Here is a 17,118-nt window from a genome sequence, read left to right on the forward strand (position 1 = left end):
TCTTGGAATCTCAATGAAGGACCACTGGCAGGTGGAAAAGCCCTAGATTTGGAGGTGGTGTGTGTGTGTGTACACACGCCTGTGTTGGGGTATGTGGAGGGAAGGCCGTTGTTTAATGACTGTTGGGAATTTTATTTCTTGGTTTCAGTGGCTTACTATCTGACGGAGGGGGCATTGACTCTTGAAGGCTTACACCCCAAAAATCTTGTTGGTGTCTAAGGTGCTGCTGGATTTGAATCTAGCTGTTCTACTGCAGACCAACATGACTACTCTCTGAAGCTATCTTAATGGCTTACTTTGGTCATTTGCCTAACCAAGACCTACTTTCTTTGTGTGTGTGCATGTGTCTTTTGTCGTGGCATGTCACACAATATTGGGTGTTTTTTTTTGGTGGGGGGGGTCTGTTTTTTTCTGCAGGAAGCAAGCTCCTTCCTATTGCTGTCAGTTCCATACCTCTGGCCTTTGCCTAGCATAAAAACGCATCCTTGTTAACAGAGTTCAGTATGATGTCAGTATGATGTCTTCCCCTGCGTTGGGGGCAGTTCCTGCTAGTAGGCCTGAACTGCCGCTGAGTCTAGAGGGGCTTGTGGTGTTAAGTTTGCTTTGCTGGGATGAGTATCAGTTTCACCATATGCATTGAATCATAGAGTTGGAAGGGACCACCAGGATCATCTAGTCCAACCCGCTGCACAATGCAGGAAATTCACAGCTACCTTCCCCCCCACACACACCCAGTGACCTCTACTTCATGGCCAAGATGCCCTCCCTCTCATGATCTGCCTAAGGTCATAGAATCAGCATTGCTGACTGATGGCCATTTAAACTCTTCTTTAAAACCTCCAGGGAAGGAGAGCTTACCACCTCCCGAGGAAGCCTGTTCCACTGAGGAACCGCTCTGTTAGGACATTCTTCCTAATGTCTAGACGGAAACTCTTTTGATGTAATTTCAACTCATTGGTTCTGGTCCGACCTTCTGGGGCAACAGAAAACAACTCGGCACCATCCTCTATATGACAGCCCTTCAAGTAGTTGAAGATGGTTATCATATTCCCTCTCAGTCTTCTCTTCAGGTTAAACATACCCAGCTCCTTCAACCTTTCCTCATAGGACTTGGTCTCCAGACCCCTCACCATCTTTGTTGGTGTTTTAGGTGTGTGCGTACAAATATGTGTTTACGGGCATGAAATTTGTTGCTTATAGGCTTCAGGGTTCCACATTCACATTTTTAGCTGTGGATTCAAATTCTGCCCCAGCCACTAAATACATGCACAGGCACACTAGGGACTTAGCAGGCATAAAAGAGGCAATGACGGTTAACAGAGCTGTGCGTCTCCCAGGTACATTTAGGGAAATGGCTCACTCTCTCCGTTTTTGATCCCCAATAACAGTAAATTGCCTTGCTGAACCTCTTGTGATAGCACCCTTGAGATTTTGTCCACCAAAAAGCCAACCCTGCGTTCTCCTACCTCTTTTCCACCGGTCAGCTCACCCCACAATCTCTAGCAGCCCTTCCTTTGTACGGGGAAGAGAGAAGCCTGCTCTGCTTCCTGTCTGAGGGACTGTAGCTCCGTATAACCTGATCAGTCAGGCGGCAACTGCTCCCCCCCCTTCTAGCTGCTCCCACTCCTGTAGCCCTTAGATTTGTGCTCTACCAATGCAAATAATGAAAAGTGAGGCTAAGCACTGCCATGGCCCACAAACCCAGAGCACCAACCCAGAGCAACTGCCCTCCTGCGAGATAGCCAGACTTGGCCCCTGCATTCCATTCCAGTTAATTGACCAGGAAACAAACAAGACTCCCAACGAGACAGGGTGGATGGCCTCCGCTCCCAGAGACCTCCCTTCCTGCCAGCTCAGCCTCCCCCCCCCACTCTCTACCATCCCCACTGCTGGAAGGCAGCCTAGGTCCTCAGCTCTTTTGACATCAAAGAGCCTCTACAAAGAGTCTGTGAACAAACAGAATTCCCCACTGCCACCTACAAAAATGCTTGGCTCTGCTTCCTCCCCCTTTCAAGCACTAGGGCCGGGGAGGAACCTATTGTTCCGCCTTGGCTCTCTCTCGCTCCCGGTAACATTGACGGCGCAGTGCTTTTTGCACCCCGGCATGTTTTTGCCACCTCGTGCCTCTCCGCCACCCACGGCCTCCCTTGCCCAGCCGTCGCGTTACGGGCCCTGCTTAAAACCCATCCTCATTTTGAGCCATGTGGTTTCGAAATCTCCACTGGGTTTTTGAGCCTTCCTGAATCATCCGACTGGCTGCCTGGGAGGCTGGTCTCCTGTTCCCCACGGTGAATCCTGTGGCAAATAAAATGACGAGAGAGAGAGAGAGAGAGAGAGAGAGAGAGAGAGAGAGAGAAATGGAATGAGTGAGTGCTAGAGACAACCAAAGGGAAGGCAGGTTTGAGCGAAAGGGGAACAGCAAAAGTCAATTTCAGTAGGAATTAGCTGTAGATATTGAAGGGAGGAGTGGAGTTGTAGGTGCACTGCAGGGATGGGGAAGGGTACCTTTTTTCTAGAGGCATGTAGGTTGACTGGTACAACCAGTGAGGGACTGTGTAGGGAAAAGGCATGGTAAGGCTATTGGATTAGCAGTGGGCGATTGGCTGGACAAAGCTGGGATTCAACCAGGTCTTACAGGCTAGTCTATGGGGGTTGAGCAGGGGCCCTGCATTTAGGGAATGCAGAAGGAGGCTGTTACTTCCCTCCTTCATGCGTTTCAGACCTCGTATTCCCCAGGAACATGCCCATCTCTGGCTAAATCCCTGGTTCACCATGACGGTTAAAACAATAAAATGGGCTTGTGTGTTACATAGGCACAACAAAGAAAAGTCAATTTGCTTTGAGAGAAAAAAGGAGGGGTGAGTCTATAACTACTGTCTTGTATCAAGAAATTGCTGTAGGAAAAAGAAAGAAATTGCTGTAGGAAAGAAAATAACAGTTTAGATTTATATGGAATTATGGAAATAAGTCTTATAAAAAATCTTTTCCCCCTTTTTCTTCCCCCACCCCCTATTGAACCTTCAGTTTATCCAGAGCAAGGCTCTTGGATCTTGCTGTATCTCCTCGCTTCCTGAAAACGGAAATGTTTTCCCTTCGAGGCATCCTTCATGCAGGTTGGTCTCAATCCAAGCAGTTACTTGATCTATTATATTTTCCTTTGCAAATCCATTTAGTGTTGCTTACCCAACAGTATGGAAGTTTACGGGGTTGAAGTGTATTCTCAGAGTAATCTTCACTTGAAGACATCTTGTTGTGGACATTGGTTTCAGAAATGTTCCTATGAAACCAGTTATGCCTACTATACAGTCCACATCAATGTAAGCCAGTGTGATGTAGTGTTGGACTAGTATCTGGGAGACCCAGGTTCGAATCCCCACTCTTGCCACGGAAGCTCGCTGGGTGACCAGTCATACTCTCTCAGCCTAATCTGCCTCACAGGGTTGTTGAGAGGGAAAAAATGGAGGAGAGGAGATGTAAGCTGCCTTGAGCCCCCATGGGGGAGAAAGGCAGGGTACAAATTCAGTAAATAAACACAAGAGTTCTGATTGAGGAGTTATTTTGAAAGCTTTGCAGAGATAGTTATGGGGAGGGAACGGTCACCACGATATGCAACGGGGACTTTCTTTTTTTCTCACTTTGGAGTGGTTTTGCTATCAACAATGAAAGCTGTTTTCAGCAAGCATTAAAAGACAAACAGCAGAGAGCTCGGGAACGTTAACTGACTTTACAGTTAGCAAAAATATCAAGATGTCACTGTTACGCTGCTACCAACAGTGCCTTTCTCCTGGATGGGGAGAAAGTGAGAGAACCGAGATTAGAGCAACAGCAAATGGAGAAGGGGAGAGAGAGATACTCCCCACGTGGCTCCTGCTGGGAATTGAATATCTTCCATCCTTCTCTTTTTCTCTTGAAGAAAAGGGAATATTTTTTATTTTAAAGAAAGAGCATCTTGCGCTTGCAGAGAAGGATCAGCATGCCCCCCTTCTCTCCCCTGACCTTTCCCTCTGCCCTTAGCACATCTGGCCTCCACCCTCCCCTTTCTGCATGCCTCTTGCCCCTGTGTGCCTCCTCTGGCCAGATGTGCAAGCAGGCGGAAGGGTCTGAGGGGAGGCGCTAAGGCAGGGAACTGGAACTACTTTCTCACAGCAGCAGCAAGAGCAGCAGCAGGAGCAAAAGCAGCCACAGACTCATTGTGTGAGAGGGAGGGAAAAAGAGATGGTGGCGGCGGCAGGATGAGGAGACAGCAGCTCCCGCAGATCCTCCTCGCGCAACTTTTCCTCTAAGTGCCTCACATGCACCGAGCGGAGCTTTCCTCCTCCTTTCTTGTGAGGCGAAAACAGGGACTACTGAAGCTGATCCCCTCTTTTTCTTTTTTGGCATAAGTTACTACATTTTTTGAAGGGGGGAAAAGGAGGACCGATCCGATTCCTGGGACCTTAGGCAGACTTTTAGGGGCCAACTGGCACACCTCTTGGGGTCTCCCTAGAATTTTGAGAGCGGTTATACATTTTTATTTTTTCCTTCCCCCCCCCCTCAGAGTGGAGGCACCTGGAATCCTATCTGGAGAAGAGGCTTATTTTAGAAGTGATCTCTGTGGGTTGCTGCTTTCTCCACCCCTCTTCCAGGTACTAAGAGATCTCCCCCACAAGCCTAGTGTGCCTCCTACATAACTTCAGCCCCAAGAGTTTTTCTTCACTCTTCATACCCATTACAAGGAAGTTTACAGTAACTTTGGAATTTTGTCTCTCATTCCAAAGTGGAGGAGGAAACCCCAAACTCTCTTTTCTGTCCCTTTGAACGGAATTTACCTTTACCCCTGCAATTCCAACTTTGGGACTCCCCTCTACCCCTCCGGATTTTCCAAGGGGCAGGAGGTTCCTCTGCTCAGCATTTTAAAGTTGGCAGAGGGGGAGCGGTTAGCTAGCATGGCTACAGTTTTCTTCTTTTAAACAGCATTCAAGCATTTTGACTTCTTCAAAGAGACGCAAACACCCAGGAGGGGAGGATCTTATCTCCTCCTGACCTGGTGGTCTTGTGGGACTGGGAAGATGCCTTCCGTAATGGAAAAATCGGGAATCCTGTCCAGAAGCCGGTCCAAGTCAGCCACCAACGGCAACCATCAGAACTCAGAGGATGACAGTAGCGAAGAGGAACACTCCCATGGTAAGCCAAGCTGGGCTATTGTGCCGTGCACGCACGGGGTGGGGGGGAGTTATTAAAAGTGGCTGTTTCTCAAGACCTCATTGTGCTCGAGAGGGTGGAGGATTTGAATCTGTGACTGCATGGGCTGGAGGGCTGGGGTGCCCCAGTTAGGAGTCAGGAGTTTACAAGACGGCATTGTTGTGGAACAAAGAGTTTGGCATGGGGGGGGCGCTCTCTGGGAGATGGACTGGAGGCCACTGGGCTCACAGCGCGAATGGCCCCAGTTTGCCTTTCTCCACTGGAGGGGAAGGCCCCTCTATCGGTTGCTCACTTTGCCCTCTGGCGGCCACAGACTGTGGGTCGGGCGAGAGCCGGTGAGGGAAATTTCCCCAGGGTGGTGGTGGCAGCAAAGGGCAATTGCGTCCCATAAGAGCTGCCTGAACTGGGGCACAGGTGATGGAAAACGCACCCAGAAAAACCATACCCTTTGAGGATGCTCAGCATGGCCACATATGGGTAGAGTGTAACTTGGGAGGTGGGGGGAAGCTGCTTTTTAAAGCAACAGAGATCTGGGAGCGGGAACGAAAGAGGTGTGTGTGTGTTTTTGTGTTTGTGTGTGTGTGTAACTTGGTGTGATGCGAGCGAGGGGTGATGACCTCCTTGGGTGGCTCAAGGGATGAATTGAGGGCGCTGGCACAGACCCCGGGGTGGAGGGGTGCCAGAGATCGTCCTAGTGATAGTTCAATGTGGCTCTGCCTGGATTTCCCAAATGTCACTCTGAGCATATGCTCCGTTGCTCAGGAACATGGAATAAAGCAGTGAGATTCCAAGGCACTGTGACTAGGAAAGACCTTTTCCCCCTGAACCCTTCCCAGCTCCTTCTCATTTTAGGGATCACTGTGTCACCTTACAGCTAACACTTGACCAGTTTTGCTGAAGCGGTCAGCTCCAGAAGCACGAGGCGTCTCTGACTCCCCCCCCTTTTCACCCCTTTCCCTTCTCTCCAGCCCCACCACCTGGCCAGGTTAACAAAGGAGATGGGCTCAGGACCCAGACTGGGAAAAAGAGGGGTTTGGTTTTGGCTCTGTTTTATTGTCCGAGAGTCCTCCCATGTCACTTCTTTCACCTCGGAACTCTGCTGTGGCCTCCCGGACAGGCTTTGTTAGCTTCTCCCTTTGTGGGGATAACGTGCGGGTGGAGACAAGGCACTTCTAACAAGGCATCTGTTCTTAGAGGAACGCCATGCCCTTTGACTTGGCGGCGAGAGACTTTTGTCCGCCAGCCACTCGCTATGAAGTACACAGTTGAATTTAATGCCAGTCACATCTATCTTATCCCCGCCAACACACCCAGGAAAGGAGATGCCTCCATATGTCACTTGCTTTTTAAGGTGCATCTGTGGGGAGCTCCTGATCTCCTGGTAGCCTAGCCCATCAGCAAGATAAGAGAGTTTCACTTAACCCTGCTGGGCTGCTGGAAAGGCCTGCTGAGCTCTGTGGCTGTCCCTAGGCAGCCCTCTCTCCCTCCCTCCCTGGGATCTTGCTTGGTCGATGGGGGAGCGCCTGGTCCGGCTGATGGCGCCATCTGTCTCTGCTAAGTGACATCCACCCAACCTGCGTGAAGATGCTGCCACCAGCACGGTCTCCCCTGACAGCACCCTGATTATGCCTGTCAGACACAGGCAGCTGGGGGCGGGGGCGCTAAACGCTGCCTTGAACATAGCAATAGAATGGGTTCCTGGGTCAAGGTCTCTATCTCCAGCCACACACAACAAAAGTGTCCCAAACGGCACTGCGAGGGTGTATCCCAGAATGGCTGTGGAAACCTTTCAATCTATGCTCAGCCCCCAGCCGGACATGTGTTTCTTGGCCCCCGTGCCAGAGAGCGAAAGCTCGGGAGCTCCTTGGCATGACGTTGGCTAAGTGCTTCCAGATCTCGCCTGCTGCTCAGCAGCTGTTCAGTAGGTTGGTTTAAAAAAAAAAATTGGTTTGAGAACGGGAGCTAAAGGTGGGGGAAGGGAACGGGGGGCGGCGGGATCTAGCTCACAATGAAAAAGGGCCTCTGCTGTCCAGGAAGCAGCTTCCTCAGCTACTGACACCTCTCTGCTGCTCTCCCAAGGGGCAGGGCGCTCCTGTGTCTCGGGTGGTACACACTGGCTCGGCTCTCGAGAGCGGTTCAAGCACAGGCATCTATCCCGGGGCTCCCCCTCCCCAAATCTCCACCACCTTTTGGGTCATAGCAGGTGGCAACCAAGCATATGTGAACATAAAGAAGCCACACTAAAATCTGGACAGGAGAGTGGAAACTATAAAGAATTAGGAGCAGAAAGCCCTTTGGGAGATGGAGCTCTTCCAGCGAGAACTTTATCCCAAAATATGCACACACGCCCCACCTGTGCTGATCCATTGGACTTATGGACTGGCTTTGAGCAGGAGAGACTGTTGTAGTGTTCTCTGCAACCAGCATCCCTTTGGAAATGGTGCAAGTCAGGCAAGAAGGCACACCCACCACTGTGGCTCAGTGGTAGAGCATCTACTTGGTTCAATCCCTGGCATCTCCAGTTAAAGGGACTAGGCAAGTAGGTGATGTGGAAGACCTCTGCCTGAGACCCTGGAGAGCCGCTGCCCGTCTGAGTAGACAATACTGACTTAGATGGACCAAGGGTCTGATTCGGTATAAGGCAGTTTCATGTGTTCTTGTGCCTTCCTATGGCACCAAGGCACTACTGGGAAAACACAGTGGCTCTTCTCTCGTTCGTGATTTGGGTCCCACTAGAATTTAACGCTTTGCCCCGTCTATTGTAGCAGCAGCCAAGCCCTTCACGCTCGCCCTTCTTGTTCCCTTGCAGACAGCATGATCCGTGTGGGAGCAGATTATCAAGCCGTAATCCCAGAGTGCAAACCAGGTAAAGGAGCGTGTGTGTGGGAAAGTGTTAAGCAATAGCAACCCCCAGCTCTTTCCAACGAAGACACTCACTTATCAGGACAGGGAGATTTTGATGTCCAGAACGAGTCCCTTCTTCCCAAGTGAGACCTGGCCTCCTGACCCAAAGAGACGGAGGGAGGGATGATACATCCAACAATCCCCTTCCCAGCAGGTGGCCTCATGCCACGTTCTCCTCCCTCTCCCACCTGGCAGCAAATGGTGCAGTTGCTCTCTTCCAGTGTTGAACTGTTGGGGCCTCCTGCTCCAGCCCAGGCCTCACACAACTGCTCCTTTCTGGGCTCGGACATTCACGTCTCTTTCTCCAGGCAGGAGGAATAACCCCTTGTGTGCTGGGCCCGGAGTGAGGGAAGGGCTCTGCAGTGAAGGGCCAGTTAATGCCCGTGTGTACAGGCGAGGGCAGGAGGAGGAGCTGAACAGAGCACAGCTTCCCCTGGAATCGCAACAGGGGTGGAGTTCACCTGGAAGAAACTGCTGCTCTTCCTTCCCTGGCTGGGGTTTGGGGGCACCGGATCTCGAACCCTGGAGGAGAGGCCATTCAGGCATGCCTCGTGGATCACCCTGGTTTTCTCCTTTGTCATTCAGAGAGCCCGGCTCGCTACAGCAACAAGGAACTGAAAGGGATGCTGGTTTGGTCTCCTAACCACTGTGTATCAGATGCCAAATGTGAGTCGCTCCTCCCTGACTGTTTGTGAGGAAAGAGGGGCGGGGAGAAAGGGGTCAAATCGCTGGCTGCTTGGAGCTCTGCTCCTCTGGCCCACGTCCTCGTTGTCACCCTTTGGATGCTCCAGCAGCTCCCACCCCCAATCTGAACCAGTTCCAGAAGCAGCCAAGAACCAGCCTCGGGAGGAGTGGGGGTGGGGAAACACATTCCATCTTCAGCTGGTAACAGAGCCTCTGATTGACAGCTTCCCCCTCCCCCCCCTCCCAGGACTCCTAGAAGCAATTACTGGGCGGCTGGTGCGCTGCCTCCGGCTCCTGGGTTATTAATCTGGCTGGTGCAGGCAGCTTTTGGGGTGGGTGGGAACATTGGCTGAAATGTGGGGGGGAGAGGCCCCAAAGTGGGGTTCAGCTCCCCCAAGTACTGTTGCTCGTCAGTACAACCCCCCCTCCAGCACAAGAGTGCAGCTGTTTGTCACCTCTAAGCTTTTGTCGGCGAGGGGGCAATATTGCTTAGCATCTCTGTCACACACAGTGTATAAGAACCCCCCTTTATCTTTCTAAATATGGGCCTACTTAGCCCCTGCCTACCAATAGCTTCAAGCACTGCCCACTGAACACAACCCACGGTTGCTCCGTGGCTTCCTTGGGTCTGTGTCATCTGAGCAGCACTTGGATTCTCTCCCCCGTCAGCAGCAGCTCTCCTATTTGGAGCGTCGACTCATTTATGGGTGTCACACAGGAGGAAAAGATCACTCCCATCCAGAGCTGGCAGCCTGGCCAACCACCCACTGAGGGAAGAGATGTCAGAGGCGGCATCTACATTCTCCACTCCCCACGCCCCAGCACCTGATGTTTGTCTCTTTCTCCCTCTAGTGGACAAATACATTGCCATGGCCAAGGAGAAGCACGGATACAACATAGAGCAGGTAAAAAAAAAAAACCGGTTTCCTTGTTTTCTGGCCTGCCTCAGAATTGTTAACGGAAAAACTGAAATTGAACAAGTTCTGCACTAGCAGAACAAATGATGTAACACCGTTTGATTTATTAGACGCAAATGCCATTTAGCATCGTCTGGAGCAGTTAAGAGCATATTGGAGACAAGCGTTACCCACTTTACGTTAGGCGCTGTCTCTCTCTCTCTCAAAGCAAAACCGTGTGACAACAAGAATGTATTGGCTGAGGGGATTGGCAGACAAACGGAATAATGGTGATCAAGCCAGGGAAGCTGAAGAATGTCCTTTTCCCCATTCAATGATGTCCTTCCTAGATGACCCCATTCTGATCCGTGTGCCGTCACCTCCTTCACTCTTTAAAGTTTATCTTCAAAACAGCGAGGGCTAGAAACTTATTTTGAAAGAATAAGACTGGAGACTTTTGGGAGACAAATTGTGTGTCCTCCCCATGCTATTGTGGCCACTTTTGTGTCATTGGAATAGTCGTTCTCGTTGCTCTTGCCCAAAGGCCCTGGGGATGCTGTTGTGGCACAAACACGATGTGGAGAAGTCCCTGGCTGACCTGGCGAATTTCACACCTTTCCCTGATGAGTGGACGGTGGAGGACAAAGTCCTATTTGAACAAGCCTTCAGCTTTCATGGCAAGAGCTTTGCTCGCATCCAACAGATGGTAGGTGGCCCCTGCTCTCTGAGGTGGGGTGTGTGTGTGGGGTGGTGAAGAATGGGGCCCAAAGAATGGCGCTCTTCTCCTACCGTCAGAGACGGCTCACACCTTGAGGAACATCAACTCTAAATAGGGCTAGACATGCAGATCTGCCCCTGTGTGGTATCCTGAACCAACTATCCTGTCATTCTGTTTTGCTGAAAATAATAGTACCCCTTTCCTCCTATACTTGGGGGGGGGCACAGCAGGGAAAGAGAGGAAGTCAGCCAATGGTGAGAGCTGAACTGCACTCCCACTCTTCTTAGAATCATAGAGTTGGAAGGGACCACCACGGTCATCTAGTCCAACCCCCTGCACAATGCAGGAAACTCACAACTACCTCCCCCCGAACACCCCCAGTGACCTTGTACATGCCCAGAAGATGGCCAAGATGCCCTTCCTCTCATGATCTGCCTAAGGTCATAGAATCAGCATTGCTGACAGATGGCCATCTAGCCTCTGCTTAAAAACCTCCAGGAAGGAGAGCTTATCATCTCCAGAGAAAGCCTGTTCCACTGAAGAACCGCTCTGTTAGAAAATCTTCCTGACCTTCAGGCACTTCACTTCGCTTGTGGCACCTTGACCCAGATGCTGAGTGTAGGGCCCTGAACTCCGCAGCTCAGCATCACCCCTCTTCATTGCCCCGTTGCATCCCTTGTTCTACCCAGAAAATAGTCTTTGGGCTTCTTTTTCTGCCCTTCTCCACTCACCATATTCCTCTTCCTCCTCCTCTGCTGCCTGTCCAGCTTCCCGACAAGTTGATTCCCAGCCTGGTGAAGTACTACTACTCCTGGAAGAAAACCAGGAGCAGGACCAGCGTGATGGACCGGCAGGCCCGCAAGCTGCTCAGCAAGAAGGAGAAGGATGACAGGTCAGAAGGAAGGAGGGAACGGATGAAGATGGGCGGGACCTGGTTGGATGTTGGGTTCATGATAGAAGGAACCAGTTCATAGCAGAAGCGGCTGGGCAGCATTAGGGCCAAGCTTGCCGTGGGAAACCAGGATCTTTGTCTCCTAGTCCAACACTGCTGCAGTAGGGAGACCCCAGCTGCTCAGATTAATCACTGGCCCCCTTCTCTGTGGTAAGCCACCTCAAGGGGGTTGGCTGAACAGACAGATGGAACAGAGATGTTTTTCTAGAAAGCTGGTCTAAGCACTGCAGGTAACTGCTCGGGCAAACCATGGAGAGCGAGGGTGGTGCAGCGTTTAAGGTGTCGGACTAGGGTTTGGGAAAGCCAGGTTCGAATTCCCACTCTGCCATGGAAACTTGCTGGGTGACCCTGGGCCAGTCACACACTCTCAGCCTCCACCCTGGCTAGTATCTGGATAGGAGACCTCCAAGAAATACCAGGGGCGTGATGCTGAGGCAAGCAATGGCAAAACTACCTCTAAACGTCTCTTGCCTTGAAAACCCTACTGAGTCACCAGAAGTCAGCTGTGACTTGACAGCAAAAAGGGGGGGAAGCATTGGCGGAGAGAAAGCCACCTCCTCGCACTGAGGGTGTAAAAGCTTGGCAGGCGCAACCTGGCTTTTTACACTCCACAGCCTCTTCCGACACCGGGGCTGTCTGCTGCTTCACAAGCTACCCTTGGGAAACAGCTGGCTTTTCTTTTTACAAGGATGTCACACAATTGCCAGGCATCCTCCTGGGACAGATTTCCACTGCTTGGGGAAAGGGTGGCACAAATGGATCAGCCAGAAGATGGTTATTTTCGTAAAGAGATTCTACAGATTGGTGCACCTCAGCCCAGATTCAGAGACCAGCAACAGCCTCCCAAGATAGGACAAGAGTCCAGCAACACCGCGAAGACTAAACATTTATTCCCTTAAACTTTTGAGACTCGTGAATGCTTATGGTGGAATAATTTTTATTAGTCTCCAAGGTGCTTCTGGGCTCCCATTTTATTTTGCTGCAGCCGACTAACTCAGCTACTCGGCTGGAATTAGCGTCCCAAGATGTCCTTAAAGAAATCACGGGGAGTGTCCCAGCAGTCCCAAACACACAATAATCCCATTACGAACACCAGCATTGCCTACCCGATGCTTGGGGGGGGGGGGAATGCAAAAGGACCTAATTGGAATTGCTAAAGTGGGGGGGGAGGTAACGGCCCTGGAGTAGAATGACTTCTGAACGCTGCTGGATTTCCCCTACAGTAATGATGAGCTGGAGGAAGGACGGCATGCCAGCGAGGGTGAATTTGACACCGTGGACCCCAAGAAGGAGGTATGGGAAATAATGTCTTGCTAAGCCTAAACTGATGACAAATAAGCCGAGACCAGCAGTGTTCCTCCAGCGCCTTAATGTCTGAGGATCAGTGAACTTGGAATAAACATGGTGGGGGTTAACCTCCAAGTCTCTAAAAGCAGTGATGTTAGTGTCCCAATGAAGTTTCTTCATTTCGTGTCCTTTATGGATGTAGAACAAAGCTTGGTATTAAAGAGCTGCAGTTCTGGTTACCTTTGGGAAAGATAAGGTGTTTTGGTACACTTTGCTCTAAAAAACAAAGTTGTATATGCATGGGGGGGGGGGGAACTTTGTTTAGAAATGATGTCGCGTATTTACTCAAAAGGAAGACAACCCTGAATGCAAGACACCCCCAAAAAACATTATCCACAAACACAAAAATTATTATTGAGCATAATAATAAATAATAATAATAATAACTAACTTGTATGCAAATGTAAGATGACACCCCCCCTACTGATGGCATACATGGGCAGGGAGTTTGTCTTGCATTTGAGTGAATACGGTCATGTAGCCTTTGAAAATAACCATAATTGCAGAATGACACAGTAGTCCTGTTCGGTCATTACACTTTTGAGACTCCTACATGGCATTCCTAGAAGCCTCAGCATGCACAATCTTCTTGATATGCCAGGTTGCCATTTTGTATGAATAGGCCAATATGCATATTTTCCAGTTTCACGGTGTGCACACACATATCTAAACCCCCACTCCCAAATGTGGGTTTTCCTGTATAACACTGAGAGAAAATATATGCATGTTGACAATTTGGACGAAACGACAACTGTGTGTATTGAGAGGCTTTATGAAGTGTACTGCCGGTACATGAGGCAGGAGCACCAAAATCATAAAGCCAGAAAAGGGCTTGTATGTGTTTCTATGGGGGAAGTACTGACCCCAGCCCCAAGAACAAGGAGTTAGTACAACTAGAAGATACTCACCTTTTGGTGCTCACCTTCAAAGCCCTAAATGGTCTGGGACCTTTATATCTGCGGGACTGCATCCCCCGATATACCACCCCCTGAGAGCTTTATGCTCTTCAGGAAACAACTTATTGGTGGTCCCTGCGCCCCCGCCCCCCGGACTATCCGGCTGTCCTCTACCAGGGCCAGGGCCTTTTTGACTCTAGCCCCAGCCTGGTGGAACAATTTAACACAAAGTTAAATTGTGGAACTCCCTGCCCCAGGATATGGTGACGGCTGCCAACTTGGAAGGCTTTAAGAGGGGAGTGGACATGTTCATGGAGAAGAGGGGTATTCATTTTGCCTAATAGTCAAAATGGAAACTAATCATGATGCATACCTATTCTCTCCAGGATCAGAGGAGCATGCCTATTTTATCAGGTGCTGTGGAACACAGGCAGGATAATGGTGCTGCAGTCGTCTTGTTTGTGGGCTTCCTGGAGGCACCTGGTTGGCCACTGTGTGAACAGACTGCTGGACTTGATGAGTCTTGGTCTGATCCAGCAGGGCTTCTCTTATGTTCTTATGTCTAGTGAGACCTGGGCCCTGCAAGACTTAACTCAATTCCGCAGGGCCTGTAAGAGATGTTCTGCCAGGCATACGGTTTAGGCAGCGGCGGTCCCGTAGATCAGTCGGCTCCCCTTCCCCTTTCCTCCTCCCTCTCGTCTTTTTCATTATCTTTTGGCCCTATGCCTACCAAGAACCATGATGGGCTTCCTCACCTCCAGGATAGTATATTTAGTACAGCAGTAGGTATAAATTAGATGGCCATTTTCAATCTGTTATTGTAGTTATTGTAAAATTGTATTTCAGATTACGTTTTTTAATGTATATTGTATGGTAAGCGCCTGTTGGAAGCTGCCCTGAGCCCAACCTAGGATGAGAGCGGGCAGGGTATAAATTGAATAAAATCAATCCAATCAACAGTGCTTCCAAGAAGGGCTGTTGCGGAAAGAAGCCCGAGACGCGCACGGAATAGCACTGCGCGAGTAACACGTTGTGGCAGGAAGGACCCCGGCGAGGGTTGAGGGACCCCCCCACGCGGGCCTCCGCTCAGCTTTCTCGCCCCCCTCCCCCAGCCGAGTTATCAGAAGCCGCTGAACAGCAAGCCGGGCCCCGTGAAGAAGGAGGTCCAGCTGTCGCAGTACCGCCACCACCCGCTGCGTGCCCGCCGGCGGCCCCCCAAGGGCATGTACCTCAGCCAGGAGGACATCACGGGCCTGTCCACCAACCCTGACATGGCTTCCCTCACGCTACGCCACTTGGACTCCCAGCTGGTGTCCCTCAAACGGCAGGTAGTGAAACCTCCCCTTCCCTAAAGTTGTTCCAGACCTCACCTTACTGCTGCCCCCCAACTCCCCGTGATGATCTGGGGGCGGGGGACAGGTGGGTGGAAAAGTCCATGTGAGGGCCTCTTTCCTCCCTGAGTGATCTGCACTACCCCGCCTCACCGTCTCAGACAGGAGGGAATCGGGGCACACCACTGGGCTGTGGCTCAGTGATAGAGCATCTGCTGGGCATGCAGAAGGTCCCAGGTTCAATCCCTGGCATCTCCAGTTAAAGGGACCAGGCAAGTAGGTGATGTGAAAGACCTCCGCCTGAGACCCCGGAGAGCAGCTGCCGGTCTTAGTAGGCAATACTGACTTTGATGGACCTTGATGGTCTGATTCAGCATAAGGCAGCTTTATGTGTTCATGTGAACTTTTAGCCTCCTGTCTGTTTTAGGTACAGAGCATCAAACAGATCAACAGCAGCATGAAGCAGGTCTTAGAAGGAGGGATAGACAAGTTGCGGCCGCCTGAGGTGAGTGCGCCAGGCAGAAAGAAACAAGCACCTCCCCCCACCAGGGCTCCCCGTTTTCCGGCTGCCCCTCCCAAAGAGTACGGATGTTAAGGGGGATGCAAAAGAAGGCCAGACGACGCTCCCTTTTTCTCTCTTCCAGACAAACATAAAGTTCAATTCACGTTGGACGACAGATGAGCAGCTGCTGGCTGTGCAGGGTGAGCACCAGGCAGGAGGCCTTGCTGGGATCGTGGCCACGGGAGAGCGGAAGCAGATGGGAACCCGCAAGGGGGGGGGGACAGCCATGGCAGGCTGCACCGCCTCTTTCGAATTTTGCTTTGAACACACTTGTATGTCTGATTAATGGGCCATTCTCCTCGGGGGGGGGGGGGAAACGGTCCATTTGGAATAATGATGGTAACGCAGATGTCGTCGGAAGTCCCAGGGTGATTCTTCCGCAGCGCAGACTGCTGGAGACGCAACGGCAGCCCCAGGCCCATATGTTCTAAGTGGGACAGCTGGGAGGGGGTGGGGATCTGACCAGCAGCAGGGCTTTCGTACCACACCTCGTCCTCCCGCCCTTTGCCTTGTCCTGAGCAAGGTCAAGCAGGCCCGGTTCCTTCCGCCATGAGGGCACCCGCGGGTCCTCGCGATGCTGAAACGCACCTTTTCTTCTCCTGCTCAGCCATCCGAAAGTACGGGAAGGACTTCCAGGCTATCGCAGAGGTGATCGGTAACAAGACAGTAGCTCAGGTGAAGACTTTCTTCGTCAGCTACCGGCGCCGGTTCAACCTGGAGGAGGTGCTGCAGGAATGGGAAGCAGAGCAGGAGGGAGGGGGTCCCACAGCCCCCCAGGGCGGCTCCCCCACCCAGGACCCCAAGAGCTCCAGTGCTTCACTAGCGAGCAGTGAGGAAGAGGATGAGGTGAGGGGGCATGCTGCTAAAGGCCTGCCACGCACCAGAGCGCCAGGCCTCCCGCACTGATCACCCTTCTCCTATCCTTGCAGGTCCAGATCACAGCCGTCTCCCGCTCCGCCTCCTCCTCGCAGCCTCCGCCTCCGCCACCCCCTCTCCCGGCTTCCCCTCGACCGCCGCCAGTGGCCCTCTCCCAGCCACCCCCTTTGCTGAGGCCCACGCTCCCGACAGCACCCACGCTGCACCGCCAGCCGCCACCCCTGCAGCAAGGCCGCTTCCTGCAGCCCAGACTCTCACTCAACCAGCCGCCGCCCCCGCTCATCCGGCCGGCGATATCGCGGCCGGCGGCCCGGGGAGGCCAGCACCCCCCCTCGCTCCTTGGAGGGGGGACGGGGGAGCCACCCCCACCCTCCTCCGCCTCCCTCTGAGGAGAGGTTCCTGCCTCCTACTTAGCGATCTGTGAGCCTCCCGCCACAGCAGTGACCGCTGGGATTGGTATGACCGGCTCTCCCACCCCCTGTACAGACACGTGTGGGACTGCTGTGGTGGTGACAGAAAGGCGGGGAGAAAGCGAGACGGGGCCGCAGGGTCCCAGCTGACATCTGGTCCAGCTCAGGTAGCGTCTAGAAAGCTGGCACGGAAGCCAAGTCCCCAGATGGATTGGGATGGGGGGGGGCTCTTTTTGGGGGAGGGGGGTAAGGAGAAGCGAACAGATAGAGGAATAGTAGCTTGGGGTGGGTGGGGTGGATTCTGTTTACACTCTGCAGGATGGGTTTGCATCAGTGCCTGTGTGGATGGGGGAGGGGGCAA

At 52.0% G+C, this 17,118-nt stretch overlaps 1 protein-coding gene across 1 annotated transcript; it reads left to right on the forward strand.

Annotated features, from left to right (window-relative positions):
• Window positions 1–4,879: 4,879 nt before the first annotated feature.
• Window positions 4,880–16,736, forward strand: RCOR2 (REST corepressor 2). The gene is made up of 12 exons (XM_056853847.1): window positions 4,880–5,163; window positions 7,991–8,047; window positions 8,671–8,751; window positions 9,622–9,674; window positions 10,210–10,371; window positions 11,151–11,275; window positions 12,559–12,628; window positions 14,691–14,906; window positions 15,337–15,414; window positions 15,554–15,611; window positions 16,079–16,317; window positions 16,401–16,736. Exons 1-12 carry the CDS (start codon window positions 5,049–5,051, stop codon window positions 16,734–16,736), a joined length of 1,590 nt encoding a protein of 529 aa, XP_056709825.1. The 5' UTR covers window positions 4,880–5,048.
• The last annotated feature ends 382 nt before the right edge of the window (window positions 16,737–17,118 follow it).

This window comes from Euleptes europaea, chromosome 7 (assembly GCF_029931775.1).
Source record: "Euleptes europaea isolate rEulEur1 chromosome 7, rEulEur1.hap1, whole genome shotgun sequence".
Classification (NCBI taxonomy): Eukaryota; Metazoa; Chordata; class Lepidosauria; order Squamata; family Sphaerodactylidae; genus Euleptes; species Euleptes europaea.